Here is a 22,213-nt window from a genome sequence, read left to right on the forward strand (position 1 = left end):
ATGTTCGAGAAGTGCCTCAATCAAAACGTGGTCGATCTGTGATTGCGTTTGGTACGGTGATCTCCAGGTGTACTTGTGTGGGAGGCGGTGCTGGAAAAAGGTACTACGTACGGCCATTCGTTTGGAGGCGGCTAAATCAATAAGTCTGAGGCCGTTTTCGTTGGTCAGCTGGTGCGCACTGAACCTTCGAACTGTCGGTTTGAATTCCTCCTCCTGGCCGACCTGAGCATTAAAATCCCCGATGACGATCTTGATATCACCGTTTCGGGCAACGGTCGTATTCACGTTCCAGCTGCGCGTAAAGTTCGTATTTGTCGTCACCGGTACTTCCGAGGTGAGGGCTGTGCTCGTTGATGGTGTTGATGTTGAAGAACCGGCTCTTGATTCTCAACCGGCACATTCGTGATTTGATCGGCCACCACCCGATCACGCGCTTTTGCATTTTTCCCATCACTATAAAAGCTGTTCCAAGCTCGTGTGTGTTGCTGCAGCTCTGGTAGATAGCACGACCATCTGGGTACGTTCGTACCGTGGAGCTCTTCCAGCATACCTCCTGCAGCGCTACGATGTCGAATTTGCGGCTCTTCAATTCGTTGGAGAGCACGTAATACAAACAAAACCAATCCAATTCACGTGTATTTGATTCCCAGTGTATTTAAAGAGTATGTTGTCAAGAGAAAGTACAGAAACTACGAGTCATTTAGAAGAAAAATTAAAATATCTGGTCGGTGAATCCCCAGACACATTGGTTTGTTGAAGATTCATGGCTACTCAAACGTACAGGCTTGAGCGAACTAAAAAAAAGTTTTTCGATAAAACCGATCACCGATCAAATATTTTGATTTTTGGTGAAAAAAGCTCCAATTTGTGATCATGCGATTATTAGCATTATTGTATTGTTTTCATGAAGTGCTTTTACGAAACACACTGTATATTTTTTTAGCAATTCTTTAAATGTTTAAAGCGATAAAAATTTTAATTAAATGGTAACTCATTTTAAATATGGAAAGATTAAGTATTTTGCATAAGTACTTACTTGAAGATTGGTATTTAAATTATGATGTAGTCTGTGTTTAAATCTCTCCGGGGCTGTCGTCTTCATCAGTCTTTTACACATTTGAATTAATAATGATTCACAAATCACAGCAGTCCAAAATGCGCGAGCAATACTTCAAATCGGGATCAGTGCAAGAAGTGCTAAACTATTTCGGAACATTACAAAACCCGTTGCACAACAAACCAAAGTACTGTACCACCTTCAATTGTATCGTGTTAACCCTTCTCAAAAACGTGGACATTAAATTAAACCAGATGGAACAACTAGCGAAACTTCCGTCTGATATCCACCGAAAAGTTGAAACTCTCAAAAAGCTACAGCTAGAGCAGATGGAGAAAGAGGCCGCCTTCCATCGGCAGGTTCACTCAATGGAAATGGAGTATCAGCTAGATTTGAAGCAAATTTACAGTCAACGACGGGCGATCGTTAAGGGGGTCGTTGACGATGCCTTGAAACCGGAAGCTGAACCAACATGTACGCACAAAGGTATACCGGAATTTTGGTTGCGCGTTTTCAAATCGGTTCCTGTCTTGAGCAGTATGATTTTGGAAAAGGACGAGGCGGTTTTGAAGCATCTCGTCGATGTACGTGTCGAAGTTCGGGATAAGCCGGTGCCGAGCTTTGTGTTGCATTTTGAGTTCGAACCGAATGACTTTTTCGAAAACGAAATATTAACGAAAGAGTACTTGTTGGAGTGCGATCCGGGCTTGGAGAATATGGCCGATTTCAGTGGATTTCAAATTTTCGATACTAACGGATGCGAGATCCTTTGGAAGGAAGGCGTTAATGTGATAGCTACGGAAAATGTCGATGCAGATGGAGTCAACGGCTCGTTTTTCGATTTCTTCAATCCCAAAGCGCTGAAGGAAAGCTTCGATTCGATTGTCTACAAGGATTTCTTGGAGTTCGATTTCGAAATCGGATACCTGATCAAAGAGCGCATCATTCCAAAAGCTGTCCTCTATTTCAATGGCGAATATATGGACCTTAATTCGGAGTTTTTGAGAGCCATTGCCGGAGACCGCATTTCTGAAGATGCAATTCAGTAGTTGTCAAAAAATATTTGCCATTCAACATTGTTCACGGTAAAATAAATATATGATCAGTAAATTCCTTCCGAGTTCCATTCATTTCACAATACCTACCTCTCGGTGACACAGTTTGTTGTCGCTGAAAGTGTTTCGGAAATTCAATTGTCAAAAGCCCAAAATAATGTTACGCTTTGATGCACATTTGCCGATTGACAAAACGATGGGCATGGGCATGGAGTCAAAGCGATGTGCATTCGTTTTCTGTGAATGAGAATGCTCCGTTAGGTCCAACTTCAATCAGCATACAAATGTAGGTAATGACGAGTTGCGGTGCTTCACTGATGGGTTTTGAGGGAAAAAAATAAAAAAATACTACATACAGCTGTGACATTCGATGCAAATACATAGCGTCTCTGTGCTGTTGTATGTAATTTGGTATAGCGGAACACGATATTGGGTGACAATGGGTTAAACAAACATTGGAATCGAGATTCATGGGGCAAAACGTGTGATTTATAGTGCGTGACTCTATTCGAAGTGTCTTGAATGAGATAATTTTTTTTAAATAATATTGAATATGTTAAGAATTCAATAACAGTTCTTAGTAATTTCTAAGAATGAATTCAACATTTCTAAAAATAGACTTCGGTAAAATTTTTGTTAAAACAACGTACGCATTGTGTACGTTAATGTGCTCTCGTCCTCCAACGAAATTTTCGCATATAAAATTGTCTGTCCTTTTTTCATCCTAACATATGTAAAGACTAAATAAATGTTAATTTGAAAAACGCAACTGTGTAATCTTTTAACATCTTTTTAATCTTTATTCTCGCAATTTGCATAGTTTTTTACAACGTTTTTCGCGAAAAAAAAAACGCTAGCCGAGATTGTGAAACATTTGATTTTTTTTTAAACTGAGAATAGAATAAGCTCTGAAGCTTGTGAGGTGAGACCTGAGACAATGGAAATGATACTTGAGAATTGAAATCCGAGACATGAGACATGAGACATGGGAAGCAAATCAATCGATGTTCCTGGTTATAGACAAATCTAATGTAATTTTTTTGCAAATTTCTCACTAAGAAACATCGAGACTTACACCAAATATTGTTTGGTTGTCATTTGAGAATTTTAAACCTGTCAAAATCCTGAAAAAAAATCACAAAAAAACTCTATTGTGTTGTGAGCCTACTTGGTTGAATGATTCAACTGAATCAAAGCAATCGTAAGATTCCTTTTAACTCAACCACGGTAAATGAAATGTCCAGATTCCGGTATTTTGATAGCAACTTACTGTTTCTTCTAATCGAAAACGCTCACTGAAGAAGATAGTAAGTTGCTATCGAAATACCGGTATCTGAACTAATCATTTGCCATGGTTGAATTAAACGGAATCTTTTGATTGCTTTGATTCAATTAAACAAAAAACTACACAAATATTTTCTAAACTACTAACCTATTGAAAAGATAAATTGATCAACCAAAACTTTAATTCCATCTTCGCTTTTATGGCGTTTTGTTAACGAAGATAGTGGTAAATTCCAACGTGGATTCGAAACGTTGAAAGAAAAATATTCAAACGATAGCATTTTTTCATACAAATGTTGATATCCATCCGTCATATTCTACCTATACCGATGGGTTGCCAGATTGCCCGGTTTTTTCCGGGTTTGCCCGTATATTTAATACAAAATTTGGAAATAGTCCGGCCCGACCCGGTTGCCCGAATTTCATTAAAAATGCCCGGATTTTTCCCATTCCCATTTATTCACTTTATTTGGCAAATCAAACAAAAAAAAACAAATTTAGTTGATTTTTTTAATTTATGCCTCCATTACGAAATTTTTTGAGCAACTTCTATAAAAAAATCACGAAAGATGTTTTGCAAATCTAAAATGAGATTTAATTTTTTTATTTATTGTTTTTGGTTGAGTAATTTTTGGGTTTCGGATTTTGCCAGGGTATTCAAATGAATTTGCTCGGATTTGTAGGGCCCGGATACGTTCCGAAAAAATTCTGGCAACTTCAAGATATATGTATCATTAGACTGAGTCGACCCTGGGGTCTTAAAAGCTTCGTCTTGGTCCAAAACTCATCCATGATTTTTTGTAGAATTTTTAAGTAACATTTACATGAGTAAATTTGAACTTTTATGTTTGTATGGGAAAACCCAAGTAACCAAAAGTTCCATAGAATGGTCTCTTAGAAGCTTACTCAGCCCTGATTGAAGGCTTTATAGCGTTCTACTCAGCTGAAATTTTTAGTTCTTATTGATTCTTTCAAGTTCCATAAACAAAGCTGAGTAGAAGGCTATTCAGCTTCAAATGGAACTTTAAAAAAAATCTTGCAAAAATAAAGCGTTCTAAAGTCGTTTTATACTTTTAATTATGATTACCTTTAATCTTTATTTATTATTTATGTTTGTTTCTATTTTCAACAATTTTAAACTTTCTTGAAAAATTTTCCTGCATAGAGATTTGAACCTGAACCTGTGGAATGAAAGCTGAGCACGTTACCTTTGAACCATGGCCGTTTTCTGACTCAATGGTATTTAAAACATCTATTTGAAATAATTTATGGGTTATCCTTTTAAAAATAGGCCGGATGAAAAATAGTAAACAATCAGCTTCTAAAAGTAAAAACAAAAGTTGTGAAACGAGGGTTGCCGTACGAAATAAATTATCCTTGCCATCAATTTTGCACACCATGAATTGATAATCTCCGTGTGAGTCGTATCCGCAACATTAAAATTTGAACGTAAGTGCACGAACTGAATTCTTTTTTGTGACAATTGTATCTCATTGTATTATGTTTTTTAGCAGTTCAAAGAAGGAATATACCTACAAAATATGTGGACCGTGAACAAGCCGCTGCAATTTCTGTTACAATACAATCCAATTTTAAAGAACTGCAGAAACAGAGTCCACAGGAGGAAGTTGTAATTTGTTTTTAGTTTTTTTTTTTAATATTTTCCTAAATTAAAACACATTTTATGTACATTTTAGATTGGCTGATACCAGAAAACAAAATTTAAGAAAATTATCAAAATTGTTCAACTTTTACGGCGTCGCATTCAACATGGAAAAATAATGTGCTAAATCGACCCACATTTCCTAAGGATCCATCGACCCGTCGAAATAATCTGCCTTTGATGTTTGTTCGAATGTACTAGGTACTGGATGTGTAGTTAATGTTGCTGTGAGAGTTACATTCATTGAAAAGGGATATAAGAAGAATCGGAATAACTATGTTTTTACTAATGCGGAAAACGTAAAAAACTATAAAATGTAGTCTGATAGTGAATATTTATATGTGATTCGAATTTATAACGTAATAATATACAATCTCTGATTAATATGCATTTCCCAAATAATTTTAACTTTATTTATGTTTCTCCCTCCACTTATTTTTGTCCAATTCACCATCGACGTAGGGATAAAGCAACTTTTTTTGGGAAAACTACTGAATGAACATGATAGATCGTACTGTTGCCAATTAAGAAAGGTTCTTTGATGTTCCAAAACTAAAGGGTTTGCGTTTGACAACTCTGGTTCAAGGAAAGCTGGTGCTGAAATTTAACTTTCAATTAGTAAAATATTCTTCTAATATTATTTTCTTATGTACTTACTTATGTTATGTTCTTTCCTCATTCCATTTTTTTTTCCAATAGCCGGCGACGGTAATAAATTTTCTAAGAGAATGTAAACAAACTATTTGGAAATTTTGACATAACTCAATTCGAATTGAAGTTCCATAGAAGTTCCGCATGGAACCAAAAAGTTCGTAAGAAGTTCAACATGGAACCAAAAAGTTCGTAAGGAGTTCCACATGGAATCAAATAGTTCGCAGGAAGTTCGTAACGAAGCACGATAAGCCGAATTGATATCAGGACTTTTTAAGGTACTTAGAGCAAACGCACCAATAAGTGAGTAAACGCGGCCCGGTTTTGCTCATTTCAGCGGACCGGTTTTGGGATACACACTCTTTCGCGCACCGGGCGGTAGCAAAATTATTTTCAAATTTAGCATTGCACTGAGAAAACTTTTGAAGAAAATCTTAATCTTAAATTAATATGGAACGAGTAAATTTAAGTCCTCAGTTTTTTCGCTTAAATTTCGATTAATGTTGATCTTAAAAGGGCCTGGGGGTTGTTGGCAGTTTTTCGACGGGTTAGCTGCTATCCGTAACGTGACGTCAAGGTCTAAATCCTGGTTGAACATACCGTACAGCAGCAGCAAGGCCAAGCAGCTTCGACGACCAGCAATCGGGTCTGATGATGGATGCAGCAAGAACTTCCGAGCAGGATGTTTGCTTCGCTTGACCTCGTCATCATATCAATAGGACACCGCTTTTAACCGGTGGTGGTTGTTTTCGGCGACCGATTCAACTTTGATCCTTTCGGTAAAGCTTTCAGTTTCTCTATCGATGTTTCCAATTCCGTGTCACCCGTTTGCTGGATTGTGATTAAAAACTTATTGAATTGTAGAACGACTTGATTGAATAAAATAAGTTCAGATAAGAATATATTTTCGAGTTAAGCTCGATTTTGCTTTCAAAACGCCGGGCACTTATATTTCCTAACACATTGACCCGAAATACAAAATCCAACAAACTAAACAATTGAACTTAAATTCAACTTTATTTGTTTATTATATTTATATTAAAATCATACTTTTCTAAAAAATCTTCAACTTCTTTTTCTATCAAACGTGCTGACTGAAATAGTTGCTGCTCCGAAAAACTGGGTCCCATTAGTTGCAAACTTATTGAGACTTGAGAGACCTCGCGTTTCGAAAGCCGAATCGGTAGGGACAGTTCTGGAATGTCACCCATATTGGCCGGTTGGATACAAAAATCCTGCACAGCGCACTGATGGTCTCGATTATTATTACTCCGAGAAAAATCCTCGAAGCTTCATTCAAGGTTGTGGGAGTCAGTAAAATGTCTACTACACGGAATGCTCACTCAAAATCTTCAGCAAGCAATCGTCGCTTTTCGGAAATATTTTATGGAAGTAGTTTTTGCGCAAAAAAAAAGTTTCCGCCCAAGATGCGATTTTTAACAACTCCGTTGAAGCCCTCGGCTCGTGTTTTGACATACAGTTGATCGCTACTAGCATCTTCATCAGACCGATGGCCGTATTCGTTTCCGTCATAGCGAGCCATATTGCTGGCCACTTCGAATTGATTCAGCATCGAGTAAACAAAAATTGAAGCCGAAGTATAGGGCAAGAAAATATTCTTAACGGTAACTCCACTTTCTTTCAACATGTCGGCAACCTTCTGCCATATGTTAAAAACTTCATCAGTTAGCCCCTCACAATGGTATTCAACTGGAATACTAACCTTAAGTCCAGAAGTTGAATCTGTAAGAAATGAATTTTTGTTTAGAAAATGACAAGGAATGAGAAGATTCAATTTTTAATATCAAATTCGCATGTGTCATCGCTTGCTTGATGTTTTTGGAAATTCCAGTCAGACCCCATTGCGTTCTTCGAAATAAACAACGGTACAAGGCTTCGATGTAAGGTTGTTCATCCGGCAACGGAAGCTCATTCAGCACTTCCACATAGAATAGAGTGAGAAAGGAAAAAATGTTATCAAAATTCATAGGTAGATAAAAATCCAAAACAATATAAAATACAAAATGAATAACTCACCATCAGAACCAGCATTTGCATTTTCTCGTTCAATTCCTGGATAAACCCGAAAAAATGTAACGAAATTGCGAATTCAACTGGTTATTAAAAAAAAAATCCATGAACAATTTTAATCTCTTTCAATTTTTTCCTTAAAATAAATATAAACAAACATCTACACGCTGCGACGTCGTTTGTTTAATTCTGCTTAAAACGGTAGATTTTTTTCAGTGCATGTTTGCTCTAGCCCCTTTCTAGTAAGCAAATTTGGTGATTTTGTCGGTCCCGACGGCAACGGCCCTATTTTGCTCACCTTCATACTAACCCCCGGTGCGGTATGGAAGTGATTAAACTCGTGAGCATTTTCACTTTGCTCGCGATTGCTGCGGATGCCCCTAGAACGCACAAATATGTTATGTGCTACTTGTTCAGACTTTTTATGTTCGTTCAGAAGTCCAAATAAAGCACTTAAGGAAAACGGATTTTATTTCTCTCGAGTACCTTTTACTCAGCGAAATGTGAACTTAAAACGTACAAGATTAAGTAGCTATGTGACTTTTGGTTACTTGGGAATTGTATATTTTGTACTGAGAAACAAACATCTTTTTTGTTTTTTCCTGTGGAACCAAGCCAGCTGAACAACTTTGTTGAAAACCGTATCTTCGTATCTTATTAGGCAAAAATGTTACTAGGTGTTTAACAGGGGTATGTCTTTTTGCATTGATAAACCATCCAATTCAATTGACATCACTGCAAGGTGCCTTGCGAGGTTTTGCATGACTACTTTCCTTTAGGAATTTTATAAATTGGCACAAAATTATCAGCTGCCTCGGTTCCACAGAAGAAACAAAAAAGATGTTGATTTCTCAAAACAAAATATTCAATTTTTCCATACAAACCTGAAAGTTCAAATTGACTCATGTAAACGTTACTTAAAAATTCTACAAAAAATCATGGATGAGTTTTGGACCAAGACGAAGCTTTAAAGACACCAGGGTTTGAGATATTCAAAAATGACTCCAAATCGACTCAATGTAATGTATCATCTCTAGAACTTTCTGAAATCCTGTTCACGGGAACGAAAAAAATGGTGTCGAATACATATTGCATGTGCGACCAATAATAAACTATGTGAAACTCCGATCTGAATCGGAAATCCGAAACCTGAATCTGAAATCTAAATCTGATATCTGAATCAAAAATCTGAATCTGAATCTGAATCTGAATCTGAATCTGAAATCTGAATCTGAAATCTGAATCTGAAATCTGAAATCTGAATCTGAAATCTGAAATCTGAATCTGAATCTGAAATCTGAAACTGAAATCTGAAACTTAAATCTGAATCTGAAATCTGAATCTGAAATCTGAATCTGAATCTGAATCTGAATCTGAATCTGAAATCTGAATCTGAAATCTGAATCTGAAATCTGAATCTGAAATCTGAATCTGAAATCTGAATCTGAAATCTGAATCTAAAATCTGAATCTGAAATCTGAATCTGAAATCTGAATCTGAAATCTGAATCTGAAATCTGAATCTGAAATCTGAATCTGAAATCTGAATCTGAAATCTGAATCTGAAATCTGAATCTGAAATCTGAATCTGAAATCTGAATCTGAAATCTGAATCTGAAATCTGAATCTGAAATCTGAATCTGAAATCTGAATCTGAAATCTGAATCTGAAATCTGAAATCTGAATCTGAAATCTGAATCTGAAATCTGAATCTGAAATCTGAATCTGAAATCTGAATCTGAAATCTGAATCTGAAATCTGAATCTGAAATCTGAATCTGAAATCTGAATCTGAAATCTGAATCTGAAATCTGAATCTGAAATCTGAATCTGAAATCTGAATCTGAAATCTGAATCTGAAATCTGAAATCTGAATCTGAAATCTGAATCTGAAATCTGAATCTGAAATCTGAATCTGAAATCTGAATCTGAAATCTGAATCTGAAATCTGAATCTGAAATCTGAATCTGAATCTGAATCTGAAATTCGAATCTGAAATCTGAATCTGAAATCTGAATCTGAAATCTGAATCTGAAATCTGAATCTGAAATCTGAATCTGAAATCTGAATCTGAAATCTGAATCTGAAATCTGAATCTGAAATCTGAATCTGAAATCTGAATCTGAAACTTTATTTTGAATCTAGAAATATACATTATTTTGTAGCTTATGTACTTCATTTTGAATTCCGTAACGTTTAGTAAGCTGGGGAAGTTAAAAATACCTGATATTCTTTTTTCAATTTATTATTGACATTTGCAGAAAGATACATTTTTTTAGGGATTTGGTGAGTAGTTCAGGAAGTGAATTTTAATATTGCAATAAGAAAGACAGTTCCAAGTAAGATTTCCCCTTGTTATGTTTACACACCCGATACATTCAAAATCCATTGGCGATGGCTTGTAACCCGCGTTTGCCCAAATGGATAACCGGATCCACAACCGGCTCCGGAAACAAACGAAATAACTCCGATAAGTTTATTATCGACTACCAGAGGGCCACCTGAGTCTCCGTTGCAGGTACTTTGTCCAGAATTTCCCATAGCACATATTACTGAATCAGTTATGAAATCTCCATAATAAAACTTGCAGTAATAGTTTGGAATCACAGATACAACAGCATAAAATAAATAAGGCGATACTCCCGAGGCACCATCTGAAGTCTTTCCGTGTCCCACGATTTCTGCATTGTAATATTCGAACTGGTTCGCTTCTCCAATGCTGGGTAAAGTGACCGCTTGGACGTAATCTGATGGAAAATTTTTTGCAGTCACCAAAATTTTGAGTGCAGGAATAAGATATGATTCACTTACCTGTGAAAATTAAATCACTGCTAAGATGTATTAAGGCGATATCGTTAGCAAGTGTCCACGGGTCGTAATCATCATGAACATGAATTCCATCCGAGAAATAAAAGATGTCTGACGGAGTTCTTAGAGATCCAACGCCTACCTTGAAATCGGTATTGCCACCAAGCACACCACAATGACCCGCTGTCAAAACCCATCGATTACTGATGATTGATCCGCCGCAGAAATAACCTGTGAGGATGTCAACGGCAGTATAGAATGGGAATTGGCCAGGCCCAGCTGGATCTCCATTCACAATACGACCTTGTTTACTGGCACCCAGCATAACATTTAAAGGGTGCACACGACTTTGGAGCGGTATTTTGGCAGCCTGCAGAAGAAAACAATAAGCAATGTGTATTAACCATGTAATAATAAAATTTTCCATGTCTCTTCAACAAGATTTGAAATAAAACACAAAAATTAACATCTTCAATTGGTGTCAAAATGATCATAAAGAGATGATCAAAAATAGTGCGAAAGCAATGGAAAAAATGGTATTCTTAAAAAATTTCACCTGTTTACTCACCTAATCTACATAAACGAACTCACAAAATGTACAACAGTCTGAGTGAAACTAAAAATGAGCAACCCCAACTGTATACATATTACAATTCCGTATTGTGCAGGTCTAGGTGAGAAATTAGCCAGATATTTTAATCTATACGACTTGCATTCTTTAAACAAAGTTAAGAGCACAATTTTCACAAATACTAAAGACAAAATTCCAAAAAATAGAACAGTAATTGTGGATAACATAAAATGTGGGGGATGTGAAAAATTTTACATTGGAGAAACAAGTAAATTCTACAAGAAAAGATTCGAACAACATAAAAACGATGTTAAAACCAAAAAAATTAAAGGAATCGGACTTGCACAACACAGTCTCACGGTCATGTCTTCAATTTTAAAACCACAACAATTTTAGAAAGAGTCTCGGTGTTGCTCCAGAATCTATGAAGAAATGTTTCACCTGAAAATGGCGCCGAGTGAGTCGTACTTCCGAAATGGTTGATACAAATTTACTTTCTACTGATGAAATACGATATAGTTCTTCCTATTAAATAGTTATTCGGTTCCGTGATATTATGTAGTGCATGTAAAAAGTGGAATATCGATAAAATGTATGTGATTTGATGTTGTTTTCCCGTGTTAATGTTTGGTTCAAAAATATTTCCGAAATGGCGTCGCGTTAATGAAGTGTTCGGTGATTTGAAAGCTTTCGTTTTAAAAGCTTACGCTTCGCGTATCATAAAGTTCAAACTTTATTCAACGAACGTTGCAAGCGGGACAAAGTATTACATCGATTACATCATACCAAAGATCTCCAAGTATCAAGATAGTCGGGCTGTTGTTTTTTCGAACAAATCGTTGGCGTCACCTACACAATGTTTATGGTGCTGCTGCAGCCCTGCGAGATGGGATCCAAGCTTTGCAGCTTTCCACACAAGTTTTGAAGCTTTGCCTTCAAGCTTTGAGTGGAAGCACATCATCACAATAATGCTTAGAAAATCAAGCGTAGCTTCACTCACACAATGTTTATGTTTAAATTGTTTACAACAATGCAATTTTCACTGGTGCATGAGTGTGCGTTAAAAAAGTTCAAACTCGAGCTTGGATCTCAACCCGTCAACCCTAATTTGGCGCTAGTGTTTTGTCGCCAGAATTCCGTGGAAGCCGATAGCGTCTGATCATACAAATTGAACGAAAAGTGGTTTGCGTCTTCGCTGAAAACGCTCACATGGTGTCTGTGATCATTATTATTTTTTATTTTTTTTATTTTTTATTTTTTTTTATTTTTATTTTTTTTTTTACATTGCGGTAAACAATATAAAAATAATTACGATGTGGGTGAATTGACATTTGATATAAAATGTTTTAGTGCGAGGATGCGCTTTTACTCAAGCTTGAATGCAAAGCTGCAATATTTGAGAAGAAAGCTGCAAAACTTAGATCCCATCTCGCAAAGAGGCAGCACCATAAACATTGTAATGGGCGTCACCAACGATTCGTTCGAGAAAACAACAGCCCGACTATCTTGATACTTAGGGATCTTTGGCATCACTCAAGGACTATGTGGCGAGAGCTGTGCAATTGTCCTTGACCCACAAAGATTAGCTTTCTGAAGATGAAAACTGGTGAGATTGTTCCCTTTTTCGTTTTCTTTTAAACATGACTAACTTTTCATATCAAAGCGGAAAACAATTTGGAAGAATACACCATTGGAATTTCTAACATTGGAATTTTGTTTATTTCTTCAAGAAAATTTAAAATAAAAAATTTAAAATATGGAATTTTAAGAAATTAACTCTATTAAACTTTTTGAAATTTTATAAATTCTTATATTTTTTCTGGAAACTGAGATTTGAAAACTAAGAAAGAACACCTAGGAAATTCTATACTTATAAAAGAGACAACTAAAAATTTTAGAAGATGAAAAAATAAAGCAAGTGAAGGTTTGGATAATTAAGAAATTTTGAATGTAGTGTATGTACATTGTGAATTTATAAATATAAAATTTTTGAAAACATTGTTCTTTGAAAATTTGGAAAAAAATTATTTAAAATTAGGGAAATTAAATGTAATACAACCTAAAATTTAGAAAAAGGAGTCTTTGGTAATTTATGAGTGTTAAAAAAATGACTCTTTTAATTTCCAAATTTAGGTATTAAAATTGTTTTAAAAATACGAAATGTGGAAATTGTTATAAATGTGTTCTAGAATAATTTAGTTTCACATTTTGACGAAACAACATCCAACAGGTTATTGATTGCTGCTATTGATTGTCAATTAAGTATGTATTTTCGAGTATTGGGGGGTTCCATCCGGGCACCCAAGTGAAGCTATTTTTGAGGAGAGCATTGGGCTACCTCATCAGCAAGGGATCGTGGATTGAGGGCGGGTCCATCTCCCCACCTAGTGGAGCACTTCCCGATCAGAAAAGCATATCACAATTTTTACACAAACCCATCTCAACGAGATATTATCAACTTATTCAGATATTGCTTTAATATCAAAATCTTCGTTTTGGTCGTTTCGAAAAAAATATTATATCTCTTTTGATACAATCAGTGATTTTTTTTTCTTCCGGACCAGCAAATGCTTCGAAATTTTTTGTTGGAAGCTTGAAGGCCTCATTCCAATGCACCAGGCATGGTTCAAATCTCCTGGCTGGTACCCGAACCTTTCAAGAATTATTCGAGGTAGGAATCTCAGAAACTTGACTAGAGAATTGTTCAAGTATGAATTCACACATTTGTAAATGCAGGCCAGCAGGCAACGCAATATGGCCTAGAAGTGCTTAAGTGGTGAGTAAATATTTCATGAAAGACTGTGGCAAGAATCGAGGTTTTGTCTCTACATTTTTAAATCTTACCTGAATAAACTTCTAGTTCTAGTAAATCTAATACGCTAGTTTTTACCTAATATCAGCATAAAACCAGAACCAAAGTATGTAAATCTTATAATCCATACAAACTAAAAAGGGAGGCTACCGTACACATTTAGGGTGGATTTCAGAATAACTTCGTTTATCGTTGGAGCCCGTTCAGAATAGAAAAACAAAATTATATCAAGATGAGATATTTTGATGTTCAATTTTTTCATATCAAAATGAGGTATAATTTTGTCAAATTATAACAAAAAGTTCATACACAAACATCTAAATTATATCACCCTTTGATAGCATATTGAGCATATATTGAGATTATATCTTAATCAAAAATGACCCTGACCAACAAAAAGGATAAAAATTTTAGTCTTGTATACAAGCTTTCATGCAATGTTTGCTTTGGATTAAGTACATGTATGCAAGGTTGAATTGCCTCCCGCCTTTACTCAAACATTCAATGAATGTTATAATGGAAATTTTCCCATAATTAAATTTTTGAACAGTTTGACCTTTTTTCATATTTTTCAAGTCTCAAGAAGTCAAGAAAGTCTCAAATTTTTACTTAACTTCTATTTTAAAACAACACGTAAGCTTAAGGCTCCCCTATATTGTAGATAACTTACCTGTACGGCAGCCAAAGCTGCCAAAAAAATAAGTAAGAGCTGCATTTCTTCTATGTCAATCACTCGGAGGTTAAAAGTTAACTTGTGGTGACTTAGAGATTTGGTCCCGATTTTATATCAATTCCAAACCCAAGATTTTTCCTATCCCGATTCTTTTTTTCCTCTGACAAAACGGTGCTGCGTGTTTGTAATAAATATCATACGATTAGATTACCTGTAGATGTCGAGTTCAGTAGGGTATTGATAAATTTGAATTGAACACTTTTTGCCATACAAAACACTTGATTGAGTAATTTTTGGATAAGTTTCAAGAAAATCTTCAGCCCTAAGGTTCAAAACGATTAGTTTTGTTTTGAAACTGATCTTTGCAAAATTTTAAAGTATCATTTCATGAAAAATTTTCTACCATGAAACTAAGTACTCAAACCTTTCAATTTATGAAGTCATTAAAGTAAACTTTCAGCGTAAAACTTTTTAGAGGACCGAGTACCGTAGTGACGAATCTTTCAAAGCAAATTAGTTACAAGCTGGATAATGAGGGTTAGTTTTTTTTTTTGAAAAAAATCAATTAAACTTAAAGCCCTAGCGACTAAGAAATTGAAAATTACCCAAAATCGACTCAGTGTATCACAACACGTGCAAATTAAACGGGTCAGATGGCGTCTTTCTTCTCCTGTATCACCTTATTATCCATAATCGAGGACAGATCTTATCGAGCATTGGTCAAGGGTTTGTTTTTAACCGTTTCAATCTTTACACACTGTGAATCATTAATTTTATAAGTGCATGATTACTTTGATATTGATGATATCGATGATTTCTTTAAAGTATATATAATTTTGGAGAACCTACATAGGATATATTTGAGAACGTAGTACACCCATAGAAGAGGTTGCAAAAATCCAATGCCTATTTAGCAAATCTCTGTGCCGATAATGCGCTGAAATGTGCACTGTGCCGAAGACGGTATGTTTGAAAAATCGTAAATGGCATAAGGACTCGGCTCCCAACCAAAATGATGACCACTACATTCAAGCGAAACAAGAAAAACATTTTCACCCTTATTCTGGTTTACGGCGTATCTGACTTTCGTTCGAACGGATACTTTCGATCGAATTCGAAAAAGCTATTCTTGTTTTCGTTCGAACGCGATACGTTTGATGTTGGTGTTACCAGATCATGTTCGAAAAATCAAAGCACCCGGATTGGACAAAATGACGTTTCTCGTCAGAAAATTTATTGTAAACAATAGTTTTGTTTCTTGTGAAATTTTATCGATCTTCATCGGTCGTTACGGAAAACACGAAAGAAAGAACATAATTATCGTGTGTTTTTTGGTAATTTTGTTTTTCTCCATGTACGCGGTTTTTCATGTCGAGATCCACGAGTGCAGGGTGGAGGTTGTCTGAAAAGCGGAGCCGATGGAGCTGATTCGTTTTCGCCAACGTTAGCAGCAGCAAGCTGGGCCCGTATCATAGTACTTTGAAATAGACAAGGTAGGCTATTCCGCCCTCTTCAACTGTGTTGGTGAAAGGCTCCAAAAAATAGTTATGAGAAGTGTTAGCAAATGTATGGAATTCATCTAAAAACCTTATTTTTTTAAGAACTGGTTAGCAATAAAATTACGAAAAAAATATCAGCTTATGCTTTTTAATACCATCAACTATGTTTGGCTCTTTGAATAAGTAAAAAGTTTTATTTGGTTGGTTTTTTGGCGACTGGAAAACAAAAATTTGGTTGATTTTCGTAATGTGATAGTCAGTTCTTGTGAAAATTTCCAAAGTCATCTCACAAAACGACTTATAGTCATCGAAATATTATGTACACTGCTTATTTCATAAAATTTTTGCTAAGAATGCATGAATTTTTTTCATTGATTTTATCATACATTCGGGGACGACGACAAATTTTTCTTTTTAATGTTCACAATTTATGTAGAATACTGGCAAATTTTATGCAAACTTACCGTTTCATATGACCTCTGGGAATCAATCTTTGGTTTCAAGCACTTTTCAGAAGAAACAAACGGCTAATAAAGACAAAATTTACGATTTTGATTTCTATTCCACAGAAAACCAGTAACATTTCATAACTATTTTTGTTTGTAGTAGGAATGCCGTGTACATACACGGAGCTGCCAAATGAGGTTAAGCGCAATGGCCTACCTGTTATATTTCAAAGTACTATGGGCCCGTATAACCTTTCAATCTTTAGGTGCAGTGGACAACAATGCTGTTTCCTAGATGGTCCCCCAGGAGCTGGTTGATTCTGGATGCAAGAAGCTGTTCTCAATGCCAGCCGGTGATGGTTGTGATAATGCTGCTGCGGTTTAAAACCTCACCCGCCGAGAGGAAGGAGGAACTTTTAAATAAAAGTGTGCTTTAAATTTTTGAATTAAAAGATAATTATTCACCAAACTATAAAAAACAACTATTTCGAACTACATCAACTCCATAACTGTCCAACTTCACAAACTTTTCCCTCAAATACCCAAGATTCGCAGCATCAGATTCGCATTTGGCAGTCCAGTGAAAGAATGAAAACCAAGGATTCAGATTAAAAAGAAATTTAAAATTTCGAATAAAAATTTCTATGCTCTTTAATATTTTGTAATTTTGAAGAACATTCAGTTTCGTGGTTTAAACTCGCAATAAATTCGTTATTATCAACACCCCAATCGGAAATAAATTTCATTAATTGTTTTAAACGGTCATGATTCGCAGTATCAGACTCGCGTTTGTCGGTCCTTAGAAGAAATACGTTCGAACGAAAACGGGAACGCAAAGTTTCGTTCGTACCAAGGTGGGTATATATTCAGGAGGTGTTCCCGAATAACGAATTCCCGATTCGGCCATTTTGGCTATGTAGGCTGTGCAACTATACGGAACTCATGAAGTTTGTTTACCAACAAACCACAGAAAAGCTGAGCAAAAAATAAACAAACTCATTGAGAGGCCCGCTCACTTCTCGCCTACTTACTGTGGAAGTCGGAGAACCTAGTGTATCTAAGAACCTTGGTTCGTACGAACGATGTTCGAAAGATCGAACTGTTCTCATCTGTTCGAACGAAAACAAGAATACGAAATTGCAAAACTTTCGAACGAATGTCATTCGATCGAAAACAAGAATAAGGGTGATAGCACAGACAAACAGACAGGACACTTAGAAGAAAAATCGTCCAAATTTTCGCAAGAGATTACACTGCCATCTTGTGTCGGTATTACCTACCAAACAGTTTTGTCTAAAATGAAATGATCGAGGTAGCCTACGATATTGTAATATTTGAGAAAGTGTAAACAAAAAATTTTTCGTTGCGTTGAAGATTTGTCGATTTTCTTCTCGGTTTGATGTTTTGCTTGTGATCGAACATTTCATTTCAAAGAATTTAGTGGTTGAAACGGAAGGTTTTACGAGGATAATGAGGATCAGAAACTTCATGGACGGAGTAGCACAGTAAAATGAAAGGAAAACAGAGTTTCGTCATCCATCACAGCTAGATTCTCTGGAACCGAATTGATTTTAATCATTGCCTCAACAGTTCGTAAGCGTATTCAAAATTATTCAAATCACAATTTTATGTTGCAGAGTCATATCATAAAAATTAACAGCTTTATCGTCCCGGAATAGGTAACCCCTTGAGTGTGAGTAAACCCCGTCGTGAATATTCCTCCAGCCGAAACCGTTTAGTATTTATCAAATGGAACTACTTCAAATTAAATTGTGAATAAAGATTTTGTTTAAAATACAATTATCATTTGAGAACAAGCTGTTTTTGATTTCCATTTTATTTTGATACTTAAAAGCTTATTCATATTTTTCTTATCAGATTTTCAACATTGTTGAGAACTCTGTAAACAGCCTTTAATTTCAGGGGTTTTTTTTATGAAAAATTAATCTGTGTTATCATATAAAAAATAGTTATCATTTTAACAGGATTTAAATCTGTCAAGTTCTAAGGTTTTTTATCTGAATATAATTTTTGAGGGTTACATTACAATGCTTCAAGAGTTTCAGAGGTTAAACTTTATTTCAATCTTTCATCTGTTAAAATTTTGGCTCATCCTCGATAAATTCGCTTCCCCATGACCGGATTCTAACCGTTCCGTATTGTCGTCAGTTTTTTGAACGGATCCTCGGCAGTCTCTGGAGGCATTTACCCTAGGTCCGGGCAACCGTTGTCGTCGAAATTTTATCGTCGTCTTCGGTGACGCAACAGCTCCGGAACAGCTGCCGAACGTTGGCCCTGAATTTACGATTCCTAAAAGCATACAGTACGACAGCCTTTCAGCCTTAAGAAAGAATTATTTGTTACTCCAGCAACGTTAAGTTGTGAAAAAATGCATCATCCGCGAAACGGGATACGACCCACTCATCTCCACAACTCTCAGGGAAATAGCTCCTAAAATACAAATGTGCTGGCTGTTAGAAGCTTGGTCCTGCACGAAGACAGGGAGTTTTACTTACCAATCGAATGAGCTTTTGACTGATGTACTGGTCCGATAATTTCTGCTGATTGTTTCGGTATAGTTTTCAACATTATATCTTAAAAATTGATTTCTCCTAAACCGGGAATAAAAATTTCGCTGGATAAAAACAAACGGAAATAAACATACTACCGTTACACCATGGTGATGAATATACCATCATAATCACAGCTACCATGATGAAAACTCAGATTTGCTTCTTAGGGATTCTAGTGCACTCTTGTGGCGACATTGCCTAGCTTCGGAACAGTTTTGCGAAAAACGAAAAAAGAGTGTCCCGTCTGTTTGTCTGTGGTGATAGGGTCATTTAACCCGATAGGCCCATTTAGGAAACCTTTCCCCTACTCGTGGAGCGAAATGTTCCGTTTCCTGTCATCTACTTTGTTGATGGTCATAGCTCGCATACTGGTATTGAAGTTGTTGAGCTCTGTAAAAATCTTAATGTTATCCTTATAGCCTTATTTCCGAACGCTACTCACATAATGCAGCCATTTGATGTAGCTATTTTTAAGTCATTAAAAAATAGTTGATCTAAATGCATCGATGACCGAAAAATGAAAAGTGCTGGCAAGACATTTTCCATGAATGATTTTGGACCAACTTTAGCGGAAGCTATCGACACAGGAATTGATGCATCTACGGTTCGGGCAGAACAAACTTTTCAAGTGGAGCCTGATTCTAAAAATTCAGCCCCTAAAATAGATCCAGTGAATTGTCATCGACGTGTGAGTATCACCGATTTTCTTAGAGTTCCTCCCACTCCCAAAAGAAAGGGCATCCGAAAAAATTAAAATCAAAAACGCTATTTTGTATTGACCGCATCGGAACGTCTTCGAGAAATTGAAGCTAAGGAAAACAAGAAACAAACAGAAATCAAACGTAAACAGAAAATTGCGAGAATAAGGGCGGAGAATAGACTACTTAAAGCAAAAGAAACTGAGGAGCGGAAGCAAAGTCGTCAACTAAGAATGGATGCTCAGAAGAAACCAAAGCCTTTAAAATCACCGAAACAAGAAACTCAATAATGATAAAAAATATCTTCAAACAGTTACATTTTTCACAATTGAAAGTGTCATTATCTTCTTTTTTTTTTTTAATCTATCATTGTTGTTTTCAATTTCATTTATTTTTGGATATTTTATTGTTTTAAATTTCGTTATTTATCCTCTGGAATAAACATTTTTTAATAAAAACTGATTTTTCACTTTTTTATGCCATTTTTTTCAATATTGAGATATTGAGCCATACAAAAAACTTGTATTTTTCTACAACATAATACCTGATCGCCATATTTCATTCAAATTATCCGATAACAATTGAACGTAACATTCTATTTCAATAATAAGATAAGCTTTAAGGTGCGCAACCATCGGAAAAAATGTGCAACATTAGGACAGGTAGACACTTTTCGAGTGCAACGATTGGGAAGAGACAGCTTGTTTTTGTCGATTTTTTAAATATTAATGTCACATGTTTTTCATCCGGAAGTTTTTGGGTTGTCTTGCTTAATCCTGTGAGAATACCAAGAAACTATTTTTTTGAGTGGGTTGGAAAAAAATATCCAAAGTATTGAATAAAAACTGAAAATGTGTGCTTAGCTGTGCAACGATTAGCAAATCACCCTACTAACCTATTGAAAAAAGAAATTGATCAACCAAAACTTTAATTCCATCTTCGCTTTTATGGTGTTTCGTTAACGAAGATAGTGGATTCCAACGTGGATTCGAAACGTTGAAAGAAAAATGTTCAAACAATAGCTTTTTTTTTCATACAAATGTTGATATCCATCCGTCATATTCTACACCCAAAATTCAGCCTCTGTGCCAATGGCGTGTATGTAATAGCAGGCAGTAAGCAAAGCACAGTTCTCATTCAATGGGTTTCCCGTTTCCTCCACTCCCGTTCCCTTTCCCGTTTCCATGGCAAGACAAATGAATACCTTGAAAGGAGGCCAAACGCCGGGAAGCCACTGTCGTGCGTTTCTTTTGTGATTGATCGGTGGCAGAATGCCTATGACAAATATCCCTCTTCCTGCATGAAGCTCAAATAGTACACTGGTTAAGATGTCGTTCTGGCAAGACCATATGGTTGGTGATTTGAGTTCGATTCTCCCTACGGGCGTGGTTTATATTTTTATTTTCTTGTTTCTGGGATGAATTATCCAATAGGAACGAAATCCCATAAAATGTTTTTCTTGTTTTGCTTGAATGTAGTGGTCATGCATCATTTTAGTTGGGAGCCGAGTCCTTATGCCAGTTACGGTTTTTCAAACATATCATCTTCGGCACAGTGCACATTTCAGCGCATTATCGGCACAGAGATGTGCTAAATAGGCATTGGATTTTTGCAACCTCTTCTATGGGTGTACCTATACCGATGGGTTGCCAGATTTCCCGGTTTTATCCGGGTTTGCCCGTATATTTAATACAAAATTTCGGAATAGTCCGGTCCGGCCCGGTTGCCCGAGTTTCATTAAAAATGCACGGATTTTTCCCAGATTTATTCACTTTATTTGGCAAATCAAACATTTTTTGTATATAGAAGTTTAACCCGTTAGGGTCATTCTTCCTCGATTCGATTGGTTGGTTAACCCATTAGGGCCATGCTTTGTGGTAGTCCTCTATATTTTGTAGATTATTCCGGCTTTGCGGAGGAAGGCAACTAATTTGGATTTTTCTTGGAGGCAGTTGCTGAGAATCTCTCGCATATTTGATGCTAGGCCACTATTATTTGTTTTTTTATTTATGCCTTCAAAACGAAATTTTTTTGAGCAACTGCTATAAAAAAATCATGAAAGATGTTTTGGAAATCTAGAAAAACATTTAAATTTTTTTTCTTGTTTTTTGTTGAGTAATTTCTGGGTTTCGGATTTTGCCAGGTTTTTCAAATGAAATTGCTCGGATTTGTAGGGCCCAGATACGTTCTGAAAAAAATCTGGCAACTTCAAGATGTATGTATCATCTCTAGAACTTTCTGAAATCCTGTTCACGGGGACGAAAAAAAATACAAAAGGTGTCGGATAAATATTGCATTTGCGACCGATAATAAACTACAATCTGAATCTGAAATCTGGATCTGAAATCCGAATCTGAAATCTGAATCTGAAATCTGAAATCTGAAATCTGAATC

At 35.9% G+C, this 22,213-nt stretch overlaps 3 protein-coding genes across 4 annotated transcripts in view; 2 read left to right on the plus strand and 1 right to left on the minus strand.

The window, feature by feature from the left end:
- Positions 1–22,213, plus strand: part of LOC129745201 (kelch-like protein 17) — a 146,573-nt gene that overhangs the window by 23,008 nt on the left and 101,352 nt on the right. The gene's annotated exons all lie outside the window — the stretch shown is intronic.
- Positions 1,129–2,170, plus strand: LOC129741978 (nucleosome assembly protein 1-like 1). Its single transcript, XM_055733820.1, has one exon. The coding sequence runs from the start codon at positions 1,129–1,131 to the stop codon at positions 2,104–2,106; it is 978 nt and encodes a 325-aa protein (XP_055589795.1). The 3' UTR covers positions 2,107–2,170.
- LOC129745204 (brachyurin-like) lies at positions 9,966–14,672 on the minus strand. The gene is made up of 3 exons (XM_055738131.1): positions 14,601–14,672; positions 10,551–10,917; positions 9,966–10,486 (listed from the first exon to the last, which is right to left on the minus strand). Exons 1-3 carry the CDS (start codon positions 14,643–14,645, stop codon positions 10,101–10,103), a joined length of 798 nt encoding a protein of 265 aa, XP_055594106.1. The 5' UTR covers positions 14,646–14,672; the 3' UTR covers positions 9,966–10,100.

Source organism: Uranotaenia lowii, chromosome 2 (genome assembly GCF_029784155.1).
Source record: "Uranotaenia lowii strain MFRU-FL chromosome 2, ASM2978415v1, whole genome shotgun sequence".
Taxonomy (NCBI): Eukaryota; Metazoa; Arthropoda; class Insecta; order Diptera; family Culicidae; genus Uranotaenia; species Uranotaenia lowii.

What these genes read in the sequence shown, in the direction of transcription:
- LOC129741978 (XM_055733820.1), top strand. Translation starts at nt 1,129, where the DNA reads ATGATTCACAAATCACAGCAGTCCAAAATGCGCGAGCAATACTTCAAA.
- LOC129745204 (XM_055738131.1), bottom strand. Translation starts at nt 14,645, where the DNA reads ATGCAGCTCTTACTTATTTTTTTGGCAGCTTTGGCTGCCGTACAG. An exon ending in CAGCTTTGGCTGCCGTACAG is followed by an intron (nt 10,918 to 14,600) that starts GTAAGTTATCTA and finishes TTTCTTCTGCAG; the next exon opens with GCTGCCAAAATACCGCTCCA. An exon ending in CAGTGATTTAATTTTCACAG is followed by an intron (nt 10,487 to 10,550) that starts GTAAGTGAATCA and finishes ATTTTCCATCAG; the next exon opens with ATTACGTCCAAGCGGTCACT.